Source organism: Impatiens glandulifera, chromosome 1 (assembly GCF_907164915.1).
Source record: "Impatiens glandulifera chromosome 1, dImpGla2.1, whole genome shotgun sequence".
In the NCBI taxonomy this organism is placed as follows: domain Eukaryota; kingdom Viridiplantae; phylum Streptophyta; class Magnoliopsida; order Ericales; family Balsaminaceae; genus Impatiens; species Impatiens glandulifera.
Genome location: NC_061862.1, coordinates 1,864,172 through 1,884,651, shown reverse-complemented (window position 1 = coordinate 1,884,651; position 20,480 = coordinate 1,864,172). Strand labels below are relative to the sequence as shown.

At 30.6% G+C, this 20,480-nt stretch overlaps 2 protein-coding genes across 2 annotated transcripts; both read right to left on the bottom strand.

Moving 5' to 3' along the window:
- Window positions 1-9,700: 9,700 nt before the first annotated feature.
- On the bottom strand, window positions 9,701-10,673 carry LOC124922467 (protein TRACHEARY ELEMENT DIFFERENTIATION-RELATED 7A-like). The gene has a single exon (XM_047463197.1). The coding sequence runs from the start codon at window positions 10,612-10,614 to the stop codon at window positions 9,871-9,873; it is 744 nt and encodes a 247-aa protein (XP_047319153.1). The 5' UTR covers window positions 10,615-10,673; the 3' UTR covers window positions 9,701-9,870.
- An 8,779-nt stretch (window positions 10,674-19,452) lies between these two features.
- Window positions 19,453-20,185, bottom strand: LOC124921659 (vegetative cell wall protein gp1-like). The gene is made up of 2 exons (XM_047462343.1): window positions 19,778-20,185; window positions 19,453-19,683 (listed from the first exon to the last, which is right to left on the bottom strand). Exons 1-2 carry the CDS (start codon window positions 20,183-20,185, stop codon window positions 19,453-19,455), a joined length of 639 nt encoding a protein of 212 aa, XP_047318299.1.
- Window positions 20,186-20,480: the final 295 nt, after the last annotated feature.

Genomic DNA, 20,480 nt, shown 5'->3' with positions numbered 1-20,480 from the left:
TCTAAATGCAAGTGTGAATGCTAAAGAAAGTGCTAGTCAAATCGTCTGTAATGGTTAAGGTACCACGCTAACGAAAGCAACCTGAGCAGAACTCAATGAGAATCTTCAATACAATTATGAAATAATAATGGCTAGTCTAAGCTTTCTACTTACAGTTGGAAGATGTTTGGATGACACTACTATTAGAACGAGTCTACCATGTGTATCGACTTGTTCTGCTTGACTCTTCGTTCTAAAAATTGTTAAATGTAAACAAACTCTATTGACATGCAAGGAGAGAGAATTATAATAGAAGATAAGGAATAGAGACGGGACAGATTGAATCAGAAATGGGGAGCAGAAGAACGGAGGTGCTGAGCCCCATTCCATTAGATAGAAATAAAAAATTATTACGGTTTGTTATTGTTTTTGTTGTCATTTGGATATATCTTTGTTTTGTTTATGACTCTTTTATCTCAAGGCAAAAGTTGCCTTGTCTTGATTGAACCCTTGTATCTCTTTTCCTTTTTGGGTTTTATTAAATGATAATAAGTCATTTCCCAAAAAACAAACAAAAATTCAGAAATTATTATATTATATTTGCCTTATCTATTTATACTATTCATGTATGGACACTCATAAACAATTAGTAACTACTTCTATAATTTTTTACACTACTAACAACTTTTATAATCTTCTATGAGGCTGGATCTTTCGTGTATATGCATTGTTGACTTCATGTACCTTCGCGGGTCACAAAATTTGTCTTTCCCCTATTGTACATTATGGTATAATTGAATCCCTAACTTTGATAACCATGTTTGTTGTGATATTTTTCTTCATCAGAACTTTTTATTTTTCTCGTATATAGAAAAACATAAATGTCTCTTAGCTAGTGAGCTTCTCAGATATGCTATGGGTATTCCTTTCTACATCAATACCGTGTTAATGCTGGCATTTGTTTCTATTTTGAGATCAATCGAAAATCAGGTAATACTAATATCGGAGTGGTAATTTGAGCCTCTTTTAAAGTTTAAATGTCTTCTCTGCGTCTTCAGTTCATTTAAACATACCATTTTTGAGTAAATTTATGTAATGGTTTGTTAAGAGTTCCAAAGTTGCATACGAATATTCGATAATACCCTGCCCAAGAAAGTCTCTTAATGCTTTGATGCCCAAAAAATGACCTAGATATTCCTGCTTCTTTAATTCAAATAAGCATTTTGATCGCTTTACCAATTGACTATTTTATAGAATGTTCAAAACATCCTCAATATACCTTGTTATGTAGTTCCATATTAGAACTGTATATAAGAATATCATGAAAATTACTAATAAAAGCTTCTTTATTAGGGCAAGGGTTGTCTTGTCTGGATTGAACTCTTGTATCTCTTTAGGGTTTTAGTAAATGACAATAAGTCATTTTCCAAAAAAAGAAAACATAAATTATTACATTATATTTGTCTATCTATTTATACTACTCACATATAGACGGTTGATTATCTAACTATCTATCAACTGCTAACAACTTTAACTAGTACTACTTCTATAATCTTTTACAGTACTAACAACTTTTATAATCTCTTATAAGGCTGAATCTCTCGTGTTTATGCATTGCTGAATTTATGTACCTTCCTAGGTCACAACATTTATCTTTTCCATATTGTACATTATGATATAATTAAATTCCAATAACTTTGATAACCATGTTTGTTGAAGGACTATAGTAATATTTTTCTTCATCAGAACATTTTATCCTGATAATGAAAATGCTTAACATAAATGTAATATCTTCACTTAGATACTGCCAACAGTTTATTCTCATATGTATAAAAACATAAATGTCTCTTAGATAGTGATTTTCTTAGATATGCGATGGGTATTTCTTTCTACATCAATACCGCGCCAATGCATGTATTTGTTTCTATTTTGAGATCAACTGAAAAATCAGGTAATACTAATATCGGAGTGGTAGTTAAAGCCTCTTTCAAATTTTTAAATATCTTCTCTGCGTCTTCAGTCCATTTAAACATATCATTCTTGTGTAAATCCATGTAATGGTTTGTTAATAGTTCCAAAGTTGCATAAGAATATTCGATAATGACCTGCCCAAGAAATAACCTAGATATTCCTGCTTCATTAATCCAAATAAGCATTTTGATCATTTTACCAATAGACTAATTTTTTTAGAATTTTCATAACTTCATCAAAATACCTTAGATGTAATTCCATAATAGAACTGTATAAAATAATATCATAAAAAAATACTAAGAAAATATTTTCTTAGCCATTCTCGAAAATATTTCAATTATTAATACTTAGAATGTTGCAGGTACATTTGATAATTGAATTCATATAATCTAGAATGAGTTCTGAAAACAGTGTTGTGAATGTCATCTTCTCTGACCCTTATTTGATGATAATTCACACATAAGTCGAGGTTGATGAAAAATGTTGCTTCATAAAGCTGATACAGTAACACGTCCACTACATGTATATGGTACTTATCCTTGATTGTAATTTCATTTAGTTGCATGTAGTCTACACAAAACATCCATATTCCATCATTTTTCTTAACTAAGATAACAGGATAAACAAATAAAGGGATAAATGTATAGTCTCAGATTTGGTGGAATCGTTTGAGATTAATAGAATGACCAGTTTTTAGAATTGGAGGCAGGCAGTTGGCTTGGTTCTTTGAAAACATTGAGGTACTTTTCAATTACCTTTCGAAACTGTGTGGTCCATCAAACAATTAGTCACCCATATTCTAACTCGACCCGTAAAAAAATATATAGCATAATTCAACTTGTCACTATCTTCGATTGTGAAATTTCCGAAAAACTGGTACGCCCTCCTAACCCCTGTTGAATTAGTTCCATCAAACCTGTCTTGATCAATTCTAGGATTCTTTAAAATAAGCTTATTGTTGTTTGTGTGCCTACTAATTTAAACTATGTCTTCTGTTATTGTGTTATTGTTTGTTGCTGTTTATTAGATTTACATCTAGTCGGCAAAATATTTCATCTCCATCTACGTTCTCTTTTCGGACTGAAGTCGATGATGACGCTCATTTTAGTTCTTTCTTGATTTTGATGACATGTATGTTTCTTGATTCAATTTTGTTTCTAGATTGCCAAAAATTGTGACTGTATTGATTCTAGTCTTCAAGTTGAGTGTTGTTGTTCTCTCGTTGTATCTTATTGTATGAAATCGAACTGTTTCACAATATCTTGTTTCAGTGTTACAATCTTGTGACACAATTTTGAATTCGGTTAGATGTTGATATTTTGAATCTTTTATGTAACATGTCAAATTTATTTGCAACCGTTGTATCTTGAATTTTTTGAATTAAGTAGGATGACTGAATGCTGGCATCTTTTTCTATTTTGAGATCAACCTGAAAAATTAGGTAATAATAAAATTGGAGTGGTGGTTCGAGCTCCTTTCAATGTTTTAAAATCAGGTAATATTTCATTTCTACATATTTTCTTGACTAGTTGTTCAATCTTTGCAAAAAGTAATATTATAAATCTATTTAGTCGTCTTTTATGAGTATAGACACAAAAAAACATTTCAAAAACATGAGGAGATATAACTTAAAAGGTTGACTCGATAGTATTTAATTTTGTGCTTAAGTATCAAATTATCTTAGCTGTGTTTGAGAATACTTCATTTCTATTTTACCAAGTTATTTTAGTTCTTAAAAATAATTTGATAAGTCTATTTTTTTACCCTTATGGATAAAACCACAAAGAAAAAAGTTCAAAAGAAATTGGGGCAATTTACTAATGTTATTTGTCTAGTTATGAATTTTCATGGCTTTTGTGACTTTCGATTTGTGACTTAAAAATATAATCAAGCTTGCAATTACAGAAACACTATGTTTGAGAATATTTCATTTCATTTATGCATATTCTCATAATAGTTGACCCTTATGGATAAAACCACAAAAAAATGGTTTAAAAGGAATTGGGGAATTTTAATAATGTTAGTTGTCTAGTTATGAGATTTTCGTGGCTTTCGATTTGTGACTTGAGAAATATAATCAAGTTTTTAAATAAAATAACAATATGTTTGAGAATACTTCATTTCATATATGCATATTCTCATAATAGTTGACCCTTATAGATAAACCACAAAGAAAAGTTCAAAAGAAATTGGGGCATTTTACTAATGTTAGTTGTCTAGTTATGAGATTTTCGTGACTATCGATTTGTGACTTGAGAAATATAATCAAGTTTGTAATTAAAGAAACACTATGTTTGAGAATACTTCATTTCATATATGCATATTCTCATAATAGTTGACCCTTATGGATAAAACTACAAAGAAAAGTTCAAAAGAAATTGGGGTATTTTATTAAGGTTAGTTGTCTAGTTATGAGATTTTCGTGGCTTTCGATTTGTGAATTGAGAAATATAATCAAATTTTCAATTAAAGAAACACTATGTTTGAGAATACTTCATTTCATTTATGCATATTCTCATACTAGTTGACCCTTATGGATAAACCACAAAGAAAAAGTTCAAAAGAAATTGGAGCATTTTACTAATGTTAATTGTCTAGTTATGAGATTTTCGTGGCTTTCGATTTTTTACTTGAGAAATATAATCAAGTTTTCAATTAAAGAAAATTATGTTTGAGAATACTTCATTTCATTTATGCATATTCTCAGACTAGTTGACCCTTATGTTAAAATCAAACACTAGTATGAATGAAATCTTGATTGAATCAGTCATTTCGTTTAATATTGTTTAAAGTTGAATTTCCTTGTGTAATATTGAGGGGATTCTTTAGAATTAGGTAGGTAAGTTAGTGCACATTTATTTGCATATGCAAAATGAGGTTTCTTCAAAATCTCAACAATATTATTTATTATGCATTGTAGCAGCGGTGGCTTAATTGTTTGGTTTCGAGTAAAATGAGGTTAGACCCGATAATTACACAGTTCCAGTCTGTAAGGAGAGGACCAAGAAGGTCAATGGTGATTTTACATACTTGTGTGTAGGCTCAAGATTTTTTTGAAGATAGAAAACTGAACAAATTATCCAATACCTGAAAACTTGTCTTTCCTGATCCTACCTAGTAGCAGCATTCTTTTATGGATAAAGGGCTAACTATGGAGAATTTTTGACTTCTTCAGACTATTTGTCAGAGTAGAATTTATTTTTGGAATTTATATGGAGCATACGGGTGGACATGCTTGAAGAGATTCACTAGATTAGGAGACTGCTTCTTTGTGATAGTTTATTATTAACATCTATCTACATATTGATTGAGATCTCAATAGTTACTAGGGTTGCTTTTCTAAAATGGTCATTATGACTCAAGTGTTTGCTATTCAAGACTTTGAGAAACCTAATGATCTGCATAATAATTTAAAATGCTATATATAACATGCAAAACTTATGAGCATAATAATAATATTTCAATGAGAGGAAAACCATGATCCAAACAAAATTTCAGTTGATTCCTTAAAAGACTTGATACAACAAGCCCCAATGCTCAAAAGTATCATAAACTAATACTACTTGATAAACCAATCAGTTTCATTTTCAAATCCAAATCTACATTTTCATTTTGCTTTGGAGCTTCTTCTATATGGCTTCAAATTCCTCGTCAGTAGGTTCTGATTCCACTTTGCTCCCACCACCACCATATTTTGCAAATAAAGAATCAAACTTACCTTTCCTCTCATTCCTTTTATGAGTTATCATAGCATTCATCTAGTGAATCTGAAATACATTGATCATAAATCAATTTTTGAGCACTTTAATGAATTTTAAATTATTTTGAATCAGCTGAGTAGTATGATGATAAATTTTGATGATGAGGTGCAATCACTTTTAGTCCTTGGATCTTTGCCTACAAGTTGAGAAACACTTATTATCACTCTCAGCAACTCAACACCAAATGGTAAAGTCAACATGACATTTGTCACCGGTTCCTTATTTGATGAGGAGAATCGAAAGGGGGATAAACCCTCTAAGTCTAATATATTGGTGACTGATAGAGGAAGATCAAAGAATAATAGAAGTGGTTCGAGTAGGAGCAAGTCTAGAGCTCCAAAGAAGGATGATGTTTGCCATTACTGCGTCAAAATGGGTCATTGGAAAAACGAGTGCTGAAAATTTAAAAATGATAAAACAAAGGGTACGGTGAAGCCCAGAGAAAAGAAAGAACAAAGTGTAGATACATCTACTTATGATTCAGATGGTGAACTGACATGTGCTTCTAACTGACAAAACTCATGTCTTAGCACATCTTCAAATGAAATAGAATCAATTGTTGACACAGGTGCCTCATTCCATATTACTCCACACAAATGTTACTTACAGTCCTACAAAGCTGGTGATTATGATGAGGTTTGCATGGTTAACAGTGGTGTGTCCAAAGTAGTTGGTCTTTGTGATGTTAGAATCGAGACAAACATGAGTTGTTTCCTGACATTGAGAGATGTAAGACATGTCCTGATTTAAGAATGAATTTGATTTCCACATGTAAGCTCGATGATGGAGGCTACCATAATGTTTTCAGTAGTAAAGCATGGAAGCTAAGAAATGGTTATTTGGTTGTTGCATGAGGTAAGAAATTTATACAAGACAAATTTGAAAATTGTCTATGATTCAGCATATTATGTCGTGATGGAGTCATCTTCTGAGTTGTGGCACAAAAGACTATGTCACATTAGTGAAAATTGGCTGAATGTTTTGATTAAGATGAATGAGTTTCTGAATCTCAAGGATGCTCATCTTGAAAATTGTGAGCATTGCTTGAAAGGTAAGCAGAAGAGAGTCTCCTTAGTAAGTCGAAAGTGCAACTGAAAAAGAATGTCCTTGAGTTGGTCCATACTGATGTTTGTGGTCCTATGAAGATTAAATTCATAGGTGGTGCTTCTTATTTTGTAACTTTCATAGACGATGCATCTAGAATGTTTGGGCTTATGCTATAAAGTCCAATGATGAGGTTACAACAAAGTTCGAGGTCTTTCACAAGCTGGTTGAAAGAGAGACAAACAGAAAACTGATGAGGGTGCAGTCAGATAATGGTGTAAGTACATAGGTTCATTTGATGATTATTGCAAAGAGTAGGATATTCAACATGAACAAATTGTGCTAAAGATTCCACAACAAAATGGAGTGGCAGAGAGGATGAACAGAACAATGTTAAAACGGATGAGGAGTATGCTCTCCCATGCTAGGTTGGCTAAGCATTTTTAGGCTGAAGTCATGAGCACTACAGTGTATGTTATCAACCGTTCTCCCTCAAAGTCATTAAATAATAAGTGTACATAAAGTGTTTGGTCAGGTAAAGATGTTAATTATGACTATTTACGTGTTTTTTGTTGCAGACCCTTTGTGCATGTTCCAAAAGATGAGAGGTCTAAGCTAGATGCAAAAATCAAGCAATGCATTTTTTTGTCATGGTAATGAAAAGTGGGGATACATGTGTTATGACCCAGTTGACCCAGTAGACTATTGAGAATTTTGAAGATGGTGAAAAATCGTTCATCGAGAGAATTGTATCTCAGCTCGATAATTATATTATACTCACATTTTTCTCGAGCCTCAAGTGAGATGAGCAACTAAAATGGTTGCACATTTCTTGTATTTTCTATTCATTCTTGGGAGACATTGTCTTGTTTATTTTCAAGTGTGTAGCCAATGGACAAGCAACTGGTTTTGACTTGTCCATACATAATCTTTTTATAATCTTCTCAATATATCTCTATTGAGACAGCCATAGCTTTTTTTCACCCAATCACGAATGACATGCATTCCAAAAATTTGTCTTGTTTGACCCAAGTCTTTCATCTCAAAAGACTTGACTAAATCATTTTTCAACTTGGCAGTCTTGAGCTTGTCTCTCCCTACAATCAGAATATCATCAATATATAGGAGAAGTATAATAAAATCATTAGAAACAAACTTTTGCACGAAGACACAGTGATCTTTAGACGTCTTCATGTACCCATTGATGGTCATGAACGACTCAAACTTAAGATATCACTGCCTTGGTGCTTGCTTCAAACCGTACAGACTTTTGACAAGTTTGCACAACTTGCATTCCTCGCCTTTTTTATTGTAACCTTCAGGTTGCTCCATATAAACATCTTCATACAAATCACCGTAGAGAAATGTAGTCTTGACATCAAGCTGTTCAACCTCAAGATTCATACAAGCAGCTAGACCTAACATAGCCTAGCCTTATATCTTGACTTGCTATCATCACTTTCTTGTTTGATCTTATACACCCATTTATTTTGTAATACTTTTATGTTATTTGGTTTTTCAACCAGTTCATATGTGTCATTTTTCAGCAATGACTTCATCTCTTTCTTCATGGCAGTTAGTCATTCTTCCTTATGAGCATCCTCAAAAGTCTCCTTATATCATATAGGCTCCCCACAAGACTCCTAAGTAGACCTCTTAAGTCCCTCTGTTTGTTGATTCTATTGATTTACATCTTCTTGTTGAACTTCAAAATCATCCTCAATATTATCACCAAGATCAGTTTCTATATCATTTTTATGGCTTATAGCTTGACCCTAAGGAACATCATCATCATTATCTGAGTCTGAAGCTACATATGGTCTTGTCTACTCAACATCATGAGACAACTCAATACCAGAAAGATCACGGCGTTAAACGGCTCTAACTCGAAATTTAAGTGGGTATAATATAATTTCGGACATAAAAAAATTAAGAAAGAAACTGAAACATGAAACAAGATTATTGATGATAACTCTGAATTGAGTGGATTAAATCTTCTTCGTTAATGATTGCTGATCAATTCTGGCATTTGAAGTTGTCTGGCGATATATGATAGTTTGAAATTCAATTTGTAATATTTCATCACTTTAAGACCAAGACAATTATTCTTGTCTATCTTTCCCGCCGAAACAGAGATGGTATCGTGAAGGCTTCAAATCCTTGTCTCTTTCTCTACAACAATAGCAAACTCTATGCGATATTAGTCCTTCTTGAAGTTCGGTGAGAAATGTATAGTCAAATTTCGGATATTAATTTTAATGACGTGTTTTCTTTAGTTGTGAAACAAATTTTGATAAAACATTGTTTGGAATTGTGGCGATGCATATTTTAGAGTTTGAGCAGCTAGATGTGAATACCGCATTTTTAAAATATATATATATATATATATATTGTCTTATGACAAAAATGAGTGTATTTGTTATTTGAAGAAAAAAAAATCTTGTTTGAAACAATTGTCAAGGTGGCGATATAAAAGTTGTGACTTTTTTATTACCACGCATTACTTAAAAAAATGATTTTTATAATTGTGTCTATTTTAAAGTTGATTACGTACGAGAACTCGTTTGTTTATTTACTCTTATAAAAAAATCAAGAAGGTAAATGTGCAAATTAAATATTTGAAATTGTGATTTTAAGATAGAGACGAGATAGAAAATTATATCGAGAAATTGTATATTGAGAAAGTTTTTTTTATTTATTTAACATGTTTCATGATAGTTCCTTGATTTTCTATTAACAACTCATTTTAAACTATCTTTTACTATGTTATCTCAGTTTGACGAGGATATCGATGCTACGTTATGAGCTCTATATTTCATTGCAGTGAATTAATTTATCATAATGCAATAGTTTGTACACGATTAGATTTGACATGTTCATTAAATACAGTTATGAGATTTCCCACCAATTTATATAAAGATAATTGTAGAGTTCGATGAATCTTAAGTTATTTTATAAGTTTATCGGGTGCTTAAATACAACTTGGTTAGGTTGTATTTCCCTTAATTACAGTGAACATTTATTTTTGATGGGTAAAAATAAAAAAATCACAAGTAAAATGAGACTTTCTGCTTGGTTCATCAGAATTTGGAATACTTGGAAGAGAGAGTTTTGATCAACTCTTTTGGTGATCATGATAATGCTGGATTGTATCAGAAGCTGCTGCTATGGCTATTTCAACCGCCTTCTTCGATTGAGGGGATTCGGAAGTAATACTGTGATCATGATGAGACCCTTTGTTAAGTATCAGTTCATTCTTGTTAATCTCTTCTTCAACATGTATGTCTTCATCAATATTTAGTATGACGGTCTGTGTACCATGTGGACCTGGTACTACAACTTCTTGAATCTTGAGGTGTTCGTCAACTCTCACAATTTCGGTCTCGTTAATTTGTTTCTTCTTCCTCTTCTTGAGAAAGCAACAGAGTGCAAAGGAGAGACACCCGAGTAGGAAAAGACCACCCAATGAGACGAACACCACTATGATGATAGTATGATGTCCTGGAGATGGTGGTGGAAGTGAAGGCGGTGGTGGAGTGAAGTGGTGTGGCGGAGGAGGTGGAAGGAGATGATGTGGCGGTGATGGAGGAACACGACTTGGTGGGGTTGGCGGTGGAATAAGGGGATGGCTTGGTGGCGGTGGAACACGACTTGGTGGGGATGGCGGTGGAAGAAGGGGATGGCTTGGTGGCGGCGGTAAAGTAGGATGACTTGGTGGTGGTGGCTGCAAAGTAGGATGACTTGGTGATGGTGGTGGTTGCATGCTAGGGTGGTAGGGTGGCGGAAGGAAGGGAGAATGGGAAGGGGGTGATGGTGGTGGGGAATAGAATGGGAAGCCATAATTTTGGACAAAAGCCATAATGATATATTTAGTAATTGTTTGTTGGTGGAAGGAAGATGAAGAGATGATGAAAATGGTATGAAGAGCATTGGGGGTATTTGTACTATTATTTATGATAGGCGTAAGGATAAGTTGATTTGTTACTTCTAAGGTTTTTCATATATGCTCTAAAGGAAGGAATCATTGTTTGCATTGAAAAACACTCCCTGGCCACCTAATAAAATATAAAAAATAGAGACTAGTAGTAGTAGGTGATTGACGACCGGGGCCGAATTGGACCAAGACATGAAGATTGACGACACTCGGCCATTATAAATAAGTTCCTACAATGACAAAGGACAATGACAGACAATTCAGAGTTTCCAATCATTTCTACAATACTCAACCATTAATGGTATTTTCAAGCTTTTTAGATATTTTGTTTGAGTGGAGTAAGGCAGTTGAGTGATTGTGCTAGCAACTTAGAACTATTCTTACATATTGTAGAAGTCATACTCATATTCATTGTAAGTGCCTGTAATTTGATATTCGTTCAAGATTTGAAGCAGTATAATTTTCGTCAAATTACATTTATTGTCTACTTTTATTATGCTTGGAATTTAGATGGTTGATATATTTCTCATATAGTTTAATTTGAATAAAAATTGTCAAATTTGTTTATTAAGTTATAAAATTATACTTGTAACATTGTTGCCTACTTGATAAACAGGGGACCCTTTGTTCCTTTGAATTCAAGTTTTCTGAAGAAGTTTGGAGAAATAAAAATGTAAACTTTTCTTATTTAAAAGTGTTTGGTTGTTTAACATATGTTCATATTAATGAATGTAATAGGAGAAAACTTGATCCAAAGTCTAATAAATGTTTTTATATTGGTTATGGTGATACCGAATTTGGTTATTGTTTCTGGGATAATCAAAATCGAAAGATCATTCGCAGAATTATTGTTATCTTGATTGAACAAGTTCTCTATAAAAAATTGTGTTAGGAAGACATCAAATGGTGATTCAAAACTAGAAAAAACTGGTATACTCTGTTTGAAAGATTTTTCAACTAATATATACAGACAGAAGATCAATATTAAAATATATCATTATATTTTAATAATATAATCTGAAATAAAATTAATTATTAATACAATTTTATTGATTTTAAGATGATAAATAATTTTTGTACAGAAAATTAGCATAACTTAAATTTTTTAGGTCTTTTTATAGATCTAATTTTTTAATAATTTATTCACATAAATGAATTGTAAACACTTCATACTAATATAGTGTACTTTAAATTAAAATAAAATATAATAATTTAATAATCAAAATTTATTATAAAAAAATTATTACAATAATTTTATTTTTAAATTAAAAAGTTAATATTATTATTATTGTTATTATTATTATTATTATTTTAACTCACTAGATGTTTAAGTAACCTTGACAAAAATTAATATTAATTTTTTATATATTTAGCTCAATATGTCTAAACTAGTGGTAATTTATTTTTTCTTAATATAGGAGGTTAGAATGCCTACAATTATACATCTAAATAAGAATTGAACCGGTAATGTTTGGTCATTTAAATTTTGGTGTTTTTCTTTTATATATATATATATATATATATATATATATATATATATATATATATATATATATATTTATGCCTTTGTAATTTATGATTTTTTAATATATTATTTTGTGTTAATACTTTTAAGTTTATGTTTATTATATAAATGAAGATTTTGAGTGTACAAGATTTATTTATTATTATTATTATTATTATGAGATTTATTTTTTATTGGTCCAAGTCCAATATTTATTACTCATAATTTTTAGTTTGCAAAAATATAAATTTAGATAATAAATTATTTTTAGATTTTAATACATAATTGATCTCTAATCAAATGTAGTAACGCTAATTAAACATAGTTTCATCCAATTTAATTTATTAATTACTTAATTATTTAGTCATAATATTAAAATACTTATTATTTTTAAGTAAATAAATTTATTTTATAATTATATATTAGTACTAAGATTTTTATAAAAAAAAAAATCTTCAAATCCTTAAAATCACCTTTAACATTGTTTTTAAGTAAACCGAGTATATTTTATAAACCCAAACTGAATAGGTATTTTAAGTATTAGATAATTATACATTTAAAATAATAATTTAAAGTTTATTAATAATTTCTATATTTCTCACGAAGTATTCAAACTATGCGTCAGACCATTAGATGTCAATTTCTATTGAAAATATTGCATAGTTGTCTTATGCATGATAAAAACTAAAAATAGAATTAAACAAGATGTTATTTTTAAAGTTTGGGATGAATTTTAACTATTTATAAGTTATGTAAGGGCTTAAAGGTATTTTAATAAAATGGGACAGCAGTCTAAGAGAAACCCTATCTCAAATTAGTTTCCCTACCCGCAGCCTTAGTACCCTATTTTTTCATCTCTCAAAGTCTATAAGAAGCATTCTTCATATCTAAATGTTAAAACCTCAGACAAAAATGTTTCTGTGCGGAAAGGAAATCCAAAGAGTAGTGAGAGGATTCAAAATTAATGTAAGCACTAGTGCTATTAAATTCTTTTCAAGGGGTGGTTCACTGAATAAGGGGTGGTTCACTGAGGAAGGTACTCATCACTAATTATTATAAATATTTTCTGTGATCTTTGATTTATTTGTAATGTTGTTCTCTTATATATTTTCGTGATGTATTTCGAGTTTGAATTTTACCCATCAAATTTCAGGTTCGAATTTTACTAATTTGATAATGTATTTTGTGAATTTTACTTTTGTAGGTGCACGTAATGAACATATTTGCTCAAAGTTTCGAACTAACTGCAATAGAAGAGACAGAAGAGATAAAGTGAGACAATAGAAGAGACCTAAGAGATAAATTGAAAGAAACAAGTTGACGCCAAAGAAGAGTTGGAAGAGAGGAAAAATATAAACAAATGACAATGACCTGACCTAAATGCTTATAATTAATAAATATATAAAAAGTGCATGAAGATATTATAAAATTATAAATAGTTATTATTCTTTTAACTAAAATAAAACTTATCCTTCTTATTAATTAAAAAAGAATTATATGACTTTATCTATCATTTTAAATATCTAATTGATTTTATGAAGCAATTACATTTTTTTTTACCTTTTTATCTTCTTAATATATTTCTTCTTCTTACACACTAGAGCAATTTGTTTTTGTACTCATTAATAAGCAACGTCGACAGATAATATGGTGGGAACTAGATCAAGATCAGATCCTAGATAATCAAAAACAGAAGAATTATATGTTTGTATCAACGTCATCAACAAAAAATATAAGCAAATTAAATGCTTGAACATTACGAGGATGTAGTTTACAAAGTTAATTCCAAATGGATAGAACACAAGCAAGAATTGATTAAACGATGAAACAAATATTATTAAGACTTGATAAACTTTCTATAGACAATTCAAATCAAGATGCAAGACATCATCACAATCCTCAACAACAACTAAAATTCTATGATATCAACAATTATGAGTGTAACCCAATGAACATAAATAATAGACCTTACCATATACACAAATGTTTTACCATAATCGACTTCTCTAATTTTGACGGCAATGATGTTGATGGTTGGATCTATGCAGCTGAAGAGTTTTTTGAAGTCGACAATACTCCTCTTGATATTCAGCAAAGAGTTGCTCGTCTACATTTCAAAGATAAAGAAAGATTATGGTATACAAATTTTCGAAATTATTTAGATGCAATTTTGTTATTACATGCGATTTCCTTAAAACGGAAATCAATAAAAAATTGGACAAACAATTTTTTATGATCCTATGGTTGAACTAAGGAATATCAAACAAGTCGTTTTAATTAATGAGCATAACGATAAATTTATTGAGATTTCATATAGGCTTCCCCAATGTCGAATGTGTTAGATATCTTATAAGAGAACGACATTACAAATAAATCAAAGAACATAGAAAATACGAAGACACGAAATCACCGATTTGAGAAGTTGATTCGAGGTATGTGCTTAGAATATTTCCCTTAAAATAGTTCAATTGTCTCCCGTTTGTGTTGAAGTTTATCGCAGACGTTGTCTCTCATGGTACGTACAATGAATCTAGTAGTGATTCTGCACTGGAATCACTACGCATCGAACTTGACCATTTACCTTAACTATCACCAAATTCAAAAGGAAGTGTAGAGAGAAAAATCTATTAGAATTCTCAAAGAGAGAATGGTACAAATGATGTTGTGAAATGAATAAAGAATGAGTATATATTGTTGAGAATTAAACCTTCAAATAAAATCATCAAAACGTTTATTAGCAATAGAGATTGTTCATTCATTTATCAATTAGTTCATAACTAATTAACATCGTTGCCTATGCATTGATTTGTTGAAATACAATGTTAGACATTCAATTCTAGCTAATTGAAAAGTTCTTACGTTAGCCAATTGATAGACAAATTAAAGTTAAATGTTTATCATAATATTATACTTTAATTTTTTAATTTGGCATTAAATATAAATTAAATAATTAATATCTAATTATGATTTGAATTAAATTCACCGTTAATTCATGTTTGAATTTAGTGTGAATTTTATTTAATTTCATTTACTCACAATCTTATTTTCATTCATTAATAGAATTAACTTAATTCTTACAATTCTCCACATTAATGAAAATTGAAAGATTAACTCGGTGAAAGATTTAATAATTGAATTATACATAGGATAGGTAAGTGTAATCCTTTGAACCTTCCCTTATGAATATATATATATATATATATAACTTTACTAGTTGATTAATAGACTTTATGTCTTTGAACTATTATGTCTTTTATGTAAATGATTACACACTTTCACATAGAATTTTTTGTAATAAATGTCAAGCTCTCATGGTTGTGTCTATTTTGTCCATGGAACATGCACCTGGTTCTGTGAGAGGATCTAGAATTGAGATGTGCAATTCCTTCAAAACGGCCCCACTTCCCCCTCACATAGGTGATTTCTTTGATCACAAAGAATCATTAAAAGCGATATGTCTATCCTCGTTAAAATATATATTGTTTCGTTATAGGATTATTCATCAACAATAATTTTCCAAGTTAGTACAATTAGGTTGTCCCATTGAACCTAGTTCTTGAGATCTTTAGTCTACATATGTTGAGTTTTCCTTCATACCAACTTATTGTAGGCTCATGTTTTAAAAGATTTTCAAACTAACTCTTTATTCAATTAAATTGGTTAGTGGATCTAGAATGTTATATTTGACTTACATAGTCAAATTTGATAACTCTATTAGAGAGTATAGTCTAATGACATTATGTTTAAGACGTGTATGTCTAGACTTGACATTGACTCTAAGCTTGTCCAATTTCAAACACTAATTAGAAACATCTTCTAATAAGAAACATAGTCATTCTTAGATGCTTACAATTTAAACCTTTTTTTTATGAAAATATTGTTTAGACTAATTAGTAGACAAAATGCCTTTGAACTATTCTGCCTTCGTATAAACGATTACATATTTTTTATAAAAATATTTTATTTTTCGACATAAGTCAAGATTATAGATTATAATGTTTAATCTATCCAACATAGTTTTCTTAGAAGATTTACATATATAGATTACTTTTAGACGTTATGTATTTCATTTAATAATATCAATATATTATTTGATAACAACATGATATTTCGTGCAGTGCAATTCACATCCTTAGTGAATTTAATCATTTTTATCATTATTTTAAACAATAAATATATCGTACAAAATACACGTAATGAAATAATTTTTATTGTCTTCATTATATATATATATATATATATTTGTCACATTCACTCTTAATCCAAGTATGATCAAATTTTCATATTATTAATAAAAAATTGTTATAAGTCATGCAAAGACTTTATAAACTTTCTTTTTCATCTATTTCATAAAATAATTTTGAAGACATTGATTCTTCAAATTTTTATGACAGTAATGTCAAACAAATGACACGTTTATTGATTTCAAAATCCTCAATTTTAAATATCGATTTGAGCATCAACTCATCAAATATAAACAATGCATTTTCTTTTTCTTTTATTTCTTTTTATAAATTGCGCAACTTTATCTTTTGTAGAGAACATATTTCTCTACCAATCAATTATGTTTTTATTTATTATAATATTCAAAATAATTTTGGTATTATTATCAATAAAAATATTTGTTCCCACATTCGTGTTGATACATTTTTTTAATCAAACACATTTATATGATTTAAATAAATGATTTTACAATCAAGAAATTGACATACAATTCTTTTACAATTTTTTTGTTATACTTATCGTACAATGAATAAGATAACTACATTATAAATATTTAATTGAATAAAACATAATTTTTATAATTGGAATTGGAAGGTCCAATTCCAATTCTTATATTTGATAGACACTTTCATATAAAAAAAATTGGAATTAGAATTCCAATGGAATTGGATATAGTGTAATTTATAGTTCATTGGATATATAGTGTGATTTTATATTTCTCAATTCTAATCTCTTTAGGTCAGAATTGTAAGTCCAATTTTTTTATATATTTTTTAATCAAAATAATTAATTAATTTTATTATTTAAAACACGATTAAAGTTGTCAATCGATAATATTTGTTTTTAGAAATTTAGGATGTTAAAATATTGAATCGATATTTTTTTAGTTGAGTAAGTTTAACACATTTTTGACAGTTTTTTCACACATTAAACAAGTTTATCACGTTTATGTCACGTTTAACACATTTTTAACACGTTTTCACACGTTTAACATGTTTTCACATTTTTGGCACATTTAACATACTTTTTACATGTTGAACACATTTAACACGTTTTTAGCACGTCTAACACGTTTTTGACATATTTAATCCGTTTTTCAGTTTTTTTTACACGTTTTCACATTTTGGCACGTTTAACAAGTGTTTCACATGTTTGGCACGTTTAACAAGTTTTTCACATGTTTGGCACGTTTAACACGTTTAACATGTTTTCATGTTTTTGACACGTTTAACATGTTTTTTTTACATGTTGAACACGTTTAACACGTTTTCACCTTTTGGACTGTTTTTCACGTTTTTGGCATGTTTAACAAGTTTTTCACATATTTGGCACGTTTAACATGTTTTCACGTTTTTGACATAATTAACAAGTTTTTGACACGTTTAATACGTTTAACACGTTTAATACGTTTAACATATTTTCACGTTTTTAGCATGTTTAACACGTGTTTGGCACATTTAACACGTTTTTGACACATTTTTCATGTTTTTGAATTAAGAACACAATATTTAAAATGCGTTTGTACAAGCAAAATATTTTTTTAAAATTCTCGAGAGACAAATTACGCGACTACTCTAAAAAAGTCAAAATTAATCAAAATCGATACTTTTAAGAGAGCTCTAATAAAGTATAGTTCAATACCATTTTTCACGTGTAATTAACCAAATATCAAACTAAGAACATAATATCTAAAATGCATTTGTACACACAAAATAATTCCCCCCCTAATTTCTAGAGAAAGAAATTATGTGTTTATTCTAAAAAAGTTTAAATTAGTCAAAATTGATACTTTTAAGCGAGCTCTAATCAAGCATAGTGTCAATACAATTTCTCACGTGTAACCAAGTACCGAACTAAGAACATAGTTGATAAAATGTGTTTGTACATGCAAAATATATTTTTTCTCTAATTTCCCGATAAACAAATTTTGTGCCTACTCGAAAAATGTAAAATTAGTCAAAATCGATATTTTTAAGCGTGCTCTAGTCGCGCCTAACATTTTAGTTGCTCGTCTCACTCGATGCTCGAGAAAAATGTGAGTTATGGGACGACAGTTATCGAGCCGAGATACGATAATCCCGATGAACGATTTTTGGCATTACACGGCTCTAACTCGAAATTTAAGTGGGTATAATATAATTTCGGACATAAAAAAATTAAGAAAGAAACTGAAATAAGAGTATTGATGGTAACATGAATTGAGTGAATTAAATCTTCTTATTTGATGATTGCTTATCAATTCTGGCATTTGAAGTTGTCTGGTTTAAAATTCAATTTGTAATATTTCATAACTTTAAGACCAAGACAATTATTCTTGTCTATCTTTCCCGCTGAAATAGAGATGGTATCGTGAAAGCTTCAAATCCTTGTCTCTTTCTCTACAACAATAGCAAACCCTATATTTTCATCATATAAACAGTTTTCTAGTTTACCCTCTTTCTCTTGACATATCAATCCTTTTTTAACAAGTCAAATTTATCATTGAATTCATTTTTCTTTATCTCATTTATTCGGATGATTATTGATGCTATAATTGTGAATTGCTGCTCATATTTTCGAGTATTTTAAAATATACTGGTTATGAGCTTGAAGAGAAATAAATTCGATTAGAGAATTAATACAATTGTTACATCAATTCCTAATAAAATCGTCTTTAGGAACTCCTTGAAGCTGTTCTTTAAGTGTTAGTAGTTTGAAATTGTCAATCATGTTTTAGCTGCATTACCTTCCCAAGATGCAGAATACACACCCATTCTTCAATACATAAAGGATTTCCTTAGCAGGAAAAAGTTTGAAATTGAGATTCACTATTTGAATCTTGAACTTCAGGGATGGAAGAAGATAGACAGAGCATAATTTTGATTATTAACTGAGAGCAGTACAACCTTGGTTGTCATCCGTGTCAAGAACATATTATTTATTGGGTTGCCTTAATTACAGTGAACATTTATTTTTGATGGGTAAAAATTAAAAAAAAAATCAGACATTCTTCTCGGTTCATCAGAATTTGGAATACTTGGAAGAGAGAGTTTTGATCAACTCTTTTGGTGATCATGATAATGCATGATTGTATCAGAAGCTTCTGCATTGGCTATTTCAAGTGCCTTTGATTGAGGGGATTCGGAAGTAATACCATGATCATGATGAGACCCTTTGTTAAGTATCAGCTCATTCTTGTTGATCTCTTCTTCCACATGTATGTCTTCATCAATATTTAGTATGACGGTCTGTGTACCATGTGGACCTGGTACTACAACTTCTTGAATCTTGAGGTGTTGTCAACTCTCACAATTTCGATCTCGTGAATTTGTTTCTTCTTCCTCTTCTTGAGAAAGCAATAGAGTGCAATGAGACGAAGACCACTATGATGATAGTATGATGTCCTGGCGAAGGTGGTGCAAATGCAGGCGGTGGTGAAGGAGATGATGTGGTGGTGATGGTGGAACTCGACTTGGTGGGGTTTGCGGTGGAAGAAGGGGATGGCTTGGTGGAGGTGGAAGACTTGGTGGGGTTGGTGGTGGAACACGACTTGGTGGGGTTGGCGGCGGAAGAAGGGAATGGATTTGTGGCGGTGGAACACGACTTGGTGGGGTTGGCGGCGGAAGAAGGGAATGACTTGGTGGTGGTGGGTGCAAAGTAGGATGGATGACTTGGTGATGGCGGTGGTTGCATGCTAGGGTGGTAGGGTGGCGGAAGGAAGGGAGAATGGGAAGGGGGTGATGGTGGTGGGGAATAGAATGGGAAGCCATAATTTTGGACAAAAGCCATAATGATATATTTAGTAATTGTTTGTTGGTTGAAGGAAGATGAAGAGATGATGATTAAAATGGTACGAAGAGCATTGGGGTATTTGTACTATTATTTTTTAGTGGAGTTTAAATGATATGCCTTAAGTATAAGTTGATTGTTACTTCTAAGGTTTTCCAGATATGCTCTAAAGGAAGAAATCATTGTTTGGATTAAAAAACAATCCCAGGCCACCTAATAAAATATAAAAAAAAATAGAGACCAGTAGTAGGTGATTGACGCACGGGACCCAATTGGAGCAAGACATGAAGATTGA

Bases quoted from the DNA above. Each gene is read 5' to 3' on its own strand.
- LOC124921659 (XM_047462343.1), bottom strand. From the start codon at position 20,185: ATGGCTTTTGTCCAAAATTATGGCTTCCCATTCTATTCCCCACCACCA. The intron at 19,684-19,777 runs GTCTTCGTCTCA...CAACACCTCAAG, and splicing joins ATCATACTATCATCATAGTG to ATTCAAGAAGTTGTAGTACC.
- LOC124922467 (XM_047463197.1), bottom strand. From the start codon at position 10,614: ATGGCTTTTGTCCAAAATTATGGCTTCCCATTCTATTCCCCACCACCA.